The sequence below is a fragment of the Fonticula alba genome, assembly GCF_000388065.1.
Source record: "Fonticula alba strain ATCC 38817 unplaced genomic scaffold supercont2.9, whole genome shotgun sequence".
Lineage (NCBI taxonomy): Eukaryota > Rotosphaerida > Fonticulaceae > Fonticula > Fonticula alba.
In genome coordinates, this window is record NW_009242979.1 from 634,670 (window position 1) to 642,938 (window position 8,269).

The 8,269-nt window shown below is 68.6% G+C and overlaps 5 protein-coding genes across 5 annotated transcripts in view; 3 read left to right on the forward strand and 2 right to left on the reverse strand.

Annotated features, from left to right (window-relative positions):
• The window catches only part of H696_05207 (hypothetical protein), a 4,622-nt gene extending 3,000 nt beyond the window's left edge, over positions 1–1,622 (forward strand). The window contains exons 9-12 of the mRNA XM_009499067.1: positions 41–195; positions 368–683; positions 879–1,197; positions 1,352–1,622. Of these exons, the coding sequence (XP_009497342.1) occupies positions 41–195; positions 368–683; positions 879–1,197; positions 1,352–1,508 (947 nt within the window). The 3' untranslated portion in view covers positions 1,509–1,622. The remainder of the gene's footprint in view (positions 1–40; positions 196–367; positions 684–878; positions 1,198–1,351) is intronic.
• A 97-nt stretch (positions 1,623–1,719) lies between these two features.
• H696_05208 (hypothetical protein) lies at positions 1,720–3,709 on the reverse strand. The gene is made up of 4 exons (XM_009499068.1): positions 3,437–3,709; positions 2,766–3,260; positions 2,608–2,662; positions 1,720–2,445 (listed from the first exon to the last, which is right to left on the reverse strand). Exons 1-4 carry the CDS (start codon positions 3,653–3,655, stop codon positions 1,748–1,750), a joined length of 1,467 nt encoding a protein of 488 aa, XP_009497343.1. The 5' UTR covers positions 3,656–3,709; the 3' UTR covers positions 1,720–1,747.
• A 464-nt stretch (positions 3,710–4,173) lies between these two features.
• Positions 4,174–5,227, forward strand: H696_05209 (hypothetical protein; the record flags this gene model as incomplete). Its single annotated transcript, XM_009499069.1, has 5 exons — positions 4,174–4,248; positions 4,327–4,482; positions 4,709–4,777; positions 4,954–4,965; positions 5,060–5,227. The coding sequence occupies 5 exons, from the start codon at positions 4,174–4,176 to the stop codon at positions 5,225–5,227; spliced, it is 480 nt and encodes a 159-aa protein (XP_009497344.1).
• Positions 5,228–5,460: 233 nt separating this feature from the next.
• H696_05210 (hypothetical protein) lies at positions 5,461–6,780 on the reverse strand (the record flags this gene model as incomplete). The annotated part of the gene is made up of 5 exons (XM_009499070.1): positions 5,461–5,504; positions 5,646–6,091; positions 6,223–6,295; positions 6,436–6,547; positions 6,640–6,780. The coding sequence occupies 5 exons, from the start codon at positions 6,778–6,780 to the stop codon at positions 5,461–5,463; spliced, it is 816 nt and encodes a 271-aa protein (XP_009497345.1).
• Positions 6,781–7,652: 872 nt separating this feature from the next.
• The window catches only part of H696_05211 (hypothetical protein), a 2,920-nt gene continuing 2,303 nt past the window's right edge, over positions 7,653–8,269 (forward strand). Inside the window, exons 1-2 of the mRNA XM_009499071.1 lie at positions 7,653–7,756; positions 7,907–8,197. Coding sequence (XP_009497346.1) covers positions 7,708–7,756; positions 7,907–8,197 — 340 coding nt within the window. The 5' untranslated portion in view covers positions 7,653–7,707. The remainder of the gene's footprint in view (positions 7,757–7,906; positions 8,198–8,269) is intronic.

Here is an 8,269-nt window from a genome sequence, read left to right on the forward strand (position 1 = left end):
CCCGCCCCCTCGCCCTGCCTCCTGTTTGTCTCGCCCACAGCTCGGCTCTTCCTGATCCCGCTGGCCGGGTCGGTGGTTTGCCCTGCCCCCCTGCCGGAGGAGTCCTACTCGCTGGGTCTCTGCCTGACCCGGACACCCGGTGGGCGCGGGGTCCAGGCCGTCTTGTCCATCCCCCCCGGGCTGACAGTGCAGTATGTACGTCCTGGCACCGAGCCCTGCCCCCTGGAGGCGGCATGGGCACATGGCCTGATGGATATATATAGCCATACTTCAATGGGTGCATGGCCATGCCCCCTGTCGATCGGCCTCCCCCCCCCCCCCCCCCCCCCCCAACCTCCTGTGTCTGCCCTTCCTCGCCACCATGCAGGCCTCGGTGTCACTGCAGGCCGCGGAAAATGTCAAGTCATCCGGTGCCACGGCCAACGTCAAGGTGGCCGACCAGCGGTGGCTCCTGTGCCAGCCGTCGGCCCAGGCCCCAACCGGTCTGGCCGGGCCCGGAGCCGGGTCGCCCCTGGCCACCGCCGGGTCCCTGGCTTCTGGTAGCCCGACGCGCCTGGTTCCGCGCGACCTGCTCGTCGACCCGACCCTCGTGTGCCGGTCCTCGCAGGCCGAGGCCTGGCAGGTTCTGCAGTGCCAGCTGGCCGTGCCGGTCGGGGCCGGGCCTTCGCAGCAGTTGTCTGCTGGTGCGCCCCCCCCCCGCAACGCTCGGACCTATTTTCCCCTCCCTTGCGTCTGCTGGTCCTCCTGCTCTTCATGTGCCCGCTCCGATGCATGCCCACCGCGACTGGCATGCCCGATCGCTGACCAATGGTCTCGGTCCCCTTGGCCATCCCCATCGGGCGTCTTTCCCTTCGCCCGGTCGGCCGGGGCACGTGCAGTGGAGCTGGCCTGGTCGGTGCGTGTGGAGCTCTTTGGCCGTTTGTCGCCAGGGCTGACCGACTCCCCGGCCCAGGTGGGCGCCCTCGGCGGCAGCCCCATTCTCCATGCATCGAATCCGGGCCCCGGGGTGCTGCCCCTGACGGAGCAACTTCTGCCCACGGCGTTCGAGCGGTCGGGCCTGGTTTCCGGGCCGGCATTCGTTTCGGCGGCCGACATATTGGGTGCCAGTCCAAGGGAGGCCGGATTGACGCTCGGCGCCGGGGGCACGCCCCCTTCACCACGCGTCACCGGTAGCCACGGCCCTGGCGGGGGAAGACGGTACGCTCGGGCCCACGCCCGCCGACCCCGGCATCTTCCTCCACTGTGCGACCCGTTGCTGACGTGCGCCACCTTGCAATGTGCCCGCGCCGGCACTGTGCGTGGGTTTCCCCTGCCTCGGCCCGCTTCGATGGCGGTCGACCACACGCGCCAGGCCGCTGGTGGTGCCCGAGCGGGCCGACTGCACGCCGGCCATCTCCTTCTCGGTGCCGGTGGAAATCGGCGCCTTTGACCCGGCCCAATGGTCCCGGCTGAACAATGTGGCCGACGCCGCGTGGGCCTGGGTCCGGACCACCTCCTCGGCCGTGTAATTCCGGCAGAGGGGTCTGCTGCTTTGTTCCCCAGGCCAAAAAGCGAGGGCGAGAGCGAACCGGACAAAATGCCTCCGGGCCGGGAGAAATAGAGCACCACATGCCTTGCCCCAGTTCTCCGCTGCCAACTGCGTTGGTCCCCCCCCCCCCCCCCCCCCCCGCTCACGCTTGTTTTTGGATCCCCCGAAGAAGGGCAAAGTGGCACAAAGGAGGGCCAATCAGCGGGCAAGGTCCATTGTTCAGGCTGATCCGGAGGCCGAGGCGTCCTGCGCCGCGCCCTCGCCGGGGGGGGCCTTGCGTTTCTTGTCCGGGAGAAGCCCCTTGCGGCGCTTGACCGGCAGGGCGCCGGCCCCGGGAGCCACCGCCACCGGGGCCCCGGTAGCCACCGCTGTCGCCGGGGGGGCGGCCGGGCTGCCGGCGGCTGCCGGGTCGACCTTGCGCTTTTTGTGGCTGGTGCTCGACGGTCCGGCTCGAGCCCCGGCCGTGGGATCGCGCATGGCCGCCGCCGCCTTGACCGATGCCGGAGGGCTGGGCACAGCGGCGCCGGAGGCTCGCGGGGCGGCACCACCTCCGGAGGCGATCTTGACGCCCGAGGCGGCCTTCGTCCCGGCGACCGGGTGCACCCCGCCGGACTTCTTGATGGTCACCAGCGGCACGCGGTGGCCACCAGTCCCGGCTGCCGAAGCACCAGCCGACGCCGGGGGCTGCTGTTGGGTGGCGCCGCCGGTGCCGGTCGACCCGGTGGCCAGCTGCTGGGCCTGAGTGGCCGCCGGGTCGCCGACACGCGAGTGGTGGGCGCCGGGACCGGCGGCCGGCCGACCGCGCCCGGTAAACCCAATGTGCGGGTCATTGTTGATGTGAGGGTTGTTGCCACCCTGCCGGGGGATATTGGTCACATTGATGGCCGGCGAAGCGGACCGGCCACGGGAGGAAATGTCTGCCACCGGTGGGGAGGAAAAAATGCATGGTGAGGCCCGGAGAGAGAGAGAGAGAGAGAGGGAGGGAGAGATGGAGAGATGGAGAGAGGGAGCAGCACGAGGCAACACAGAAGCCAGCGCCATCGAGAGGAGGGCCGGAAGACGTCGGCGCATGCACGCACCCTCATCCAGATCGTCGGAGAAGTCCTGCAATTCATCGTCCGGGAAGCCGACACTCTGGGGGACAGCGCGGAGGGCAGAGGCAGGGAGGGAGCGAGGATGCGCGTGAGTCGGCAACTTGGCCAGGCCAACGGGTGCGCAAGGCACTGCGGGAACATACCGCCCTGTAGGAGGCAGATGACCGCGAGAAGAGGCGATCCTGGTCATTGCCCGGGCTGAGCAGCACCGCTGAGGAGAAATTGGCCGGCGCCCCATTGAGGGCCGTCAACGAGGCGGAGCTTGAGCTGGATACCGCGGTCACGGGGGTGGCCGTGCCGGATGTGGCCGAGGCGGCGGCGGTGGCGGCGGCGGCGGCGGCGGCGGCAGCGGCCGCCGCACGGCGGGTCCGCTCCGTCCCCACCGAGGGCAGGGCCGGTCCACCACCCGGAGCACTGGAGCCGGCAGCCGACCCGCCCGGCCCGCCGAAGCCCGTGATGCCGGCGATCGAGTCGAAGCCCTTCAGCAAGTTCCCCGCGGACGAGGCGCCGGCCGTTTCGATGAAGGTGGACTCCTGCATGAAGATCAGGCGCTCGGCGCTGACCAATTCCCGCTGCGAGGCGGCAAGGCGCTTGGACATGTCGGCCAAATCGTCCAACAGGACTGACAGGCTCTGGGCCTGCATGTCCATCGGCGGCCGGGGGGCGGAGGTCAGAGGCGCGCCCGCGGTCGTCTTGGGCCCGATGGGGAAATAGGAGCCATGTGCGTGTCTCCGTGGGAGATGCCGAGAAGAGCAAGAAGGACGCGGCAACCGAGCGACGGGGAGGGGAAAAGGGAAGAGGGAAAAAGACGCACGTCAGCCTCATCGATGCCTGCGTTGATGCTGCTCTTGCGCAGGGTGGCCGCCGCATGTGACAGGCGCTCGCGGACGACCGCCACATTTGTCGTGGCCCCGGTCACAGCTGATGCCTGCTGGCCTCCGGTAGACGCGCCGGCAGATGTGCCAGCCCCGGAGGACGGGGCTGCCGAAGTCGCGGCCCCCTGGTGCTGGGCGGAGGACCCGCTGGCGGACATGCCTGGGGTGACACCCGGGTGATCTTCCTCCCCAGTAGAGTCAGAGGGGGGGGGGGAGGGGGGGGGGCGAGAGGAGGGAGGGCGGCGGAGGGGAGGACACAGAGAGGAGGAGGGGGAGGAGGCAAGGGGGGCGGAGGAGGAGAGACGAGGAGGAGGAGGGGCAGGATGTGCCGGGCGCTTGGAGTGGTCAAGCTAGCCGTGGCGGCCGATCAGCCCGGCGGCATGTCCCCACCAGCGGCCGAAGGGCGCGGCGCGGCCGGTGTGGTGGAACAAACGACGGACGCGGCGTCGGGCCCGGCTGCCAACGCAGTGCCTGCCGCCGGCCCCCTCCCGCTATTCATAACATTCGGCCCAGCGTCGGGGCGGGCAGATCGCCCGGGCCAGAGAGACAGAACCCCTCCCCCTCCCCCCCCCCCCCCGCACCGCCCCCCCTACGCACACGCACACGCACACGCACACGCACACACACACACACATACACTCGCAGCTCCTCCTCGCCCCTCCCTGCCATTAGCGTCATGATCCGCTACGTGCTGGTGGTCAATCGCACCGGGCAGACGCGCCTTTCGCGCTATTGCTCCGGCGCATCGATGGTCCGCCCTGCTGCCCCGCCAATCTGCCGCGCCATCCCCCCTGCCGATTCTTGCCGCTGACCCCCCGGAACAATGTAGTCCCCGGAGTCGCGCGCCCTCTTTGAGGCCACTCTCGCGCGACTGTGCCTTGGCCGATCCCAGAGCCAGTGCTCCTTCTTTGAGCACGGCGAGCACCAGGTTGTTTATCGCCGCTATGCGTCGCTTTTCTTCATCATCGGGACAGACCGTGACGATGTGCGCTGTGTTTGGTCTGGGCTCTTGCCTTTTTTTTTTTCTTCTCCCTGCCCACACCCGATCCCGGCCATCGAGTCTTCCTGTCGCCCCACCGGTGCCTAACACGCCTCCCGGCCACCCTCAACGTGCATTCCTTCTTCCCTTTTCCCCCCCGCCTCCCCCCGTCCTGTCTCCTTCACTCTGGGTGTCATGCTTCTGGCCCTCGCCGGCTCACCTCGCTCGCCAGAATGCCCTCGCCATCCTGGAGCTGATCCATCAGTTTGTCATTTCCCTGGACTCCTTCTTCGGCAACGTCGTGCGTCCTCCCCCCCCCCCCGCCCCGGGCGATGGATCTTGCGCACTTTCCCTTTGCCTGTGCGGCCTGTGCTCACGCACCATCCTTCCTCCACCCTGTATCCCTTTCCTCTTCCGTCTCTCTCTCTCTCTGTCTCCCTCGCATCGCCTTATGCGCGCCTCCTCCCTCCCACCCAGTCCGAGCTCGATGTACGTCCACATGTCGCCTCTGGGTACGTGTCCTTTGCCCCACTCACCCCCTGCCCTTGGCCCCTGGCTCTTTTGCTTCCCCCCCCCATCGCAGCTGATGTACCGCATGGATATGGTGTACTCGCTGCTGGATGAGATTGTCACCGCGGATGGGTCGATTGCTGAGACCTCCCCAGCTGCCATCGCCGCGCCCCTGAGTCTGGCTCTCGGCGGAAAGGCTGGTCTCTCGGTGACGGACCTACTTGACCCGGCCTTCCATTGAGCATGGCCCAGGGGTCGCTCCTCGTCGATTGTCCCTCCCTCCGGCCCCCCGGTCTCCGGCCCCCTCCTGGCCGCCGGGGGCTGGTTCCAAAAATACTGAGGCACATGTCTCCCCTCTCCGATGCGTTTCATCAAGTGTGCGCCAGTGTCCAGGTTCTGGGTGTATTTCCATGTTTTGGGGCTTTCAAACCGGCCAGCCGGCGGTTGCCGACAGAAGCACATCCTTCGGACGGTCTAGGCCAATGTGTCGCTCGCATGCTGGAGGGCTGTTCGGAGCTCTGAGTCACGAATGCACGATGGTCAACATTGGAGCCCCGGCAAGGGGGGGGGGGGGGTCGCCCTCTCCCGCGGCAGGTAAAGGGGGGGCGAGAGTGGGAGCAAGGGGGGCAGGACGGGAGGGGAGGGAGTGGCACACGCACCGTCGACCAGGACTCGTGGCAGGGGGAGCCATGGCGCCACACCGAGGCCCCCATCGTCCGGGGCCTTCGGGTGCAGCAGGCGCGGGTCCAGGGCCGCTGCCTCGGCGCTGGCGGTCCCCCCATCGGGGGACAGATCATTGCCATCTTCCACCGCCGGCAGGGGTGCCCAGTCGAAGGAGGCCACGGCCGAGGGCTGGGCACCGGCTCGTTGCGCCAGGGCCCCCACCCGTTGGGGGATGGTGTCCAGGAAGCCCCGGCGCTGGGGGATCAGGGCAAACAGCACGGCAGCCGCACGCTCCAGCGATGCCAGCACCGGGCTCAGGGTGCTGCTCCGGAAGGCGCGGACCTCGGGATCGGCGTCCGCCCGGAGGGTCACATCCAGGGCATGGTGCTGGCACGCGCTGAGGGACAAGCGCAAGCTCCGCTGGATGGCCATCATCTCGGAGCTGTTAAGGTGGATCAGTCAGGGGTGGTCGCACGGAGGCCCGAGGGGCTACCCTTGTCGGGCAGAGCGGGGCAGAAGGGAGAGAAGGGACAAGGAGGAAGGGCAGGCGCGGAAGGACGAGGAGCGACGGACAGGGTGTTGCGGAGGCCGATCAGGAGCCGACTCAGGCGGCCGGTTTTGTAGACCAGCAGCTCCGAGGCGATGGCTGGCAGGGCGCGAGCGGGGTGGTGAGCAGACGGCCGTGATGGAGGCAGACGGAGGATGCGAGGGGGGGGGGAGGGGGAGCGCCCACGGCGAGGGAGTGGAAGGGTGGAAGGGAAGGCGAAGGCAGGGACACACACACACCGTCTGAGTAAAGGGGGCTGATGTCCGGCTGGGCAAGACTCACCGCGCCGGAGGCGGCGGTTGCCGTGCCGTACCACAGGGCCGTGTTGGCCAGCTGGTAGCCGATGGTGATCTGGCACGGGGAATCCCGGCACACATGCGTCAGACACGGGGGAGATCTTGCGGCGGGCGCGCAAGCCAGCAGGCAGGAGGGATCTTGCGCACCAGGGACTCAACGCGGGGACGGACATCGGCGCCGTTGTCCAGCGCCAGCCATCGATCCAGGGCGGCCAGCGCCGAGGCCGCCTGCTGCAGGAAGAGCGCCTCGGCCGGGAGGCCGAGTGCGGGGCCTGTCCCATCGGCCATCTCCAGATGGGACTGATGGGAGGGGGAAGAAGAGGCGGGGAGAGGCGAGGAGGGTTCGAGAGGAGGAGGAGGAGGAGGAGGAGGAGGAGGAGATCTGACGAGGCTGGGCAGTGTGTCTGTGTGCCTGTGTCTGCGTCGGTGTGGGAGCCGCGGGTGTGTTGTGCCCGCGTGCGGCTGTGGTATTTTGCGTGCGAGTGGCGGGCAGGAGAACGAGAGCGTGCGGGCCGTGTGTGTGTGTGTGTATGTGTGTGTGTGTATATAGTGTGTCGGTGAGTGTGTAAGTGTGGGTGTGCTGCTTGGTGTGTGTGTGTGTGGGTGTGCGGGCACAGCGCCGGCCCCGGGCCGCCTGGGGAGGGCGCCGATATTGCCGAGCGGCGCACGTGAGAGTCCGTTGGGAGATCATCATGTGTAATCACATGTGCCCCATTCGCGCCGCACCCCTCGTGGGTGCCTGCTTGCTCGTCTGCGCGCGCGCGGGGGGGGGGGGGGAGCTACGCGCCGAAGATGCGCGCGGTTGCCCCGCGCCGCGGCCAGACCGGGCGACACGCGTGCCCCGGCCCGCGCGTGAGGAGCCCCCAATCCAGGCGGGTCGGCCCGGCCAGGCCGGCCTCTCGCCGCCGGCCCCGGGTGCGAGGGAGCCATCCGGAGACCGCCATCGGCCCCGGGGCTCAGGCAAGGGGAGACGCGCTGGGTTGCCGGCAGGGCGACTCAAGCGGCAGTGCAGAGGGCCCCATGGGACCTAGACCCTTCTAGCAAAGACAGTCTCCCCTCCCCCGCACGCCGATTCCCCCCCTCCTCAATCCCCCTCCCCCCCCCCTGCTACTTCTCCGGTCCCCCTCTCCCTTGCCTCTCCCCAGCCTCGCTCTCTGTCTCTCTCTCTCTCTCTCTCTCCCCCACCCGTCTCCCTTATTTCGACGTCTCCGAGCCATGAGTTCCAAGAAGGTTGTCGCCGCCTCCAAGGCCCGCGCCGCCGCGGGTACGTCGATGCTTTTCACCCCGCCAGACCCCGTGCTTCGGCGGTGCACATGCGCCTCCCTACTGACCGACCGCCTGTTTGTCGTGCCTCCCCAACGACAACCCCCGCCCTTTCTCCCTCCCCCCCCCCCATCGGCGACTCTCGCCACAGGCAAGACCGCCCCTGTGGCTGCCGCCGAGCAGAAGGCCGCCTCCAAGCGCACCCGCCAGGAGGTCGAGGCCTCCGAGGAGGAGAGCGACGAGGACGAGGAGGATGGCTCCTCTGGTGACTCTTCCTCCTCTGAGGAGGAGGAGGATGACTCCTCTTCCGATGACAGCTCCTCTTCCGACGAGGAGGGCGCCGAGTCCGGCCCGGCCAAGAAGAAGGCCCGTACCGAGACCAAGGAGTCTCCCAATCTCCCGGGCAAGACCAGCTCCTTCGGCAAGCTGAGCATCGAGGTTGGTGCGTATGCTGGACCGTGCTTTCCCTTCCCCCCCCCTCCCCCCCCCCTCGGCTCGCTTGCTCGATCTCTAT

Coding starts and splice junctions, on each gene's coding strand:
- H696_05208 (XM_009499068.1), bottom strand. CDS start 3,655: ATGTCCGCCAGCGGGTCCTCCGCCCAGCACCAGGGGGCCGCGACTTCG. Junction 2,663..2,765: donor CATCTGCCTCCTACAGGGCG/GTATGTTCCCGC, acceptor GCTGTCCCCCAG/AGTGTCGGCTTCCCGGACGA. Junction 2,446..2,607: donor CTCCGACGATCTGGATGAGG/GTGCGTGCATGC, acceptor CACCGGTGGCAG/ACATTTCCTCCCGTGGCCGG.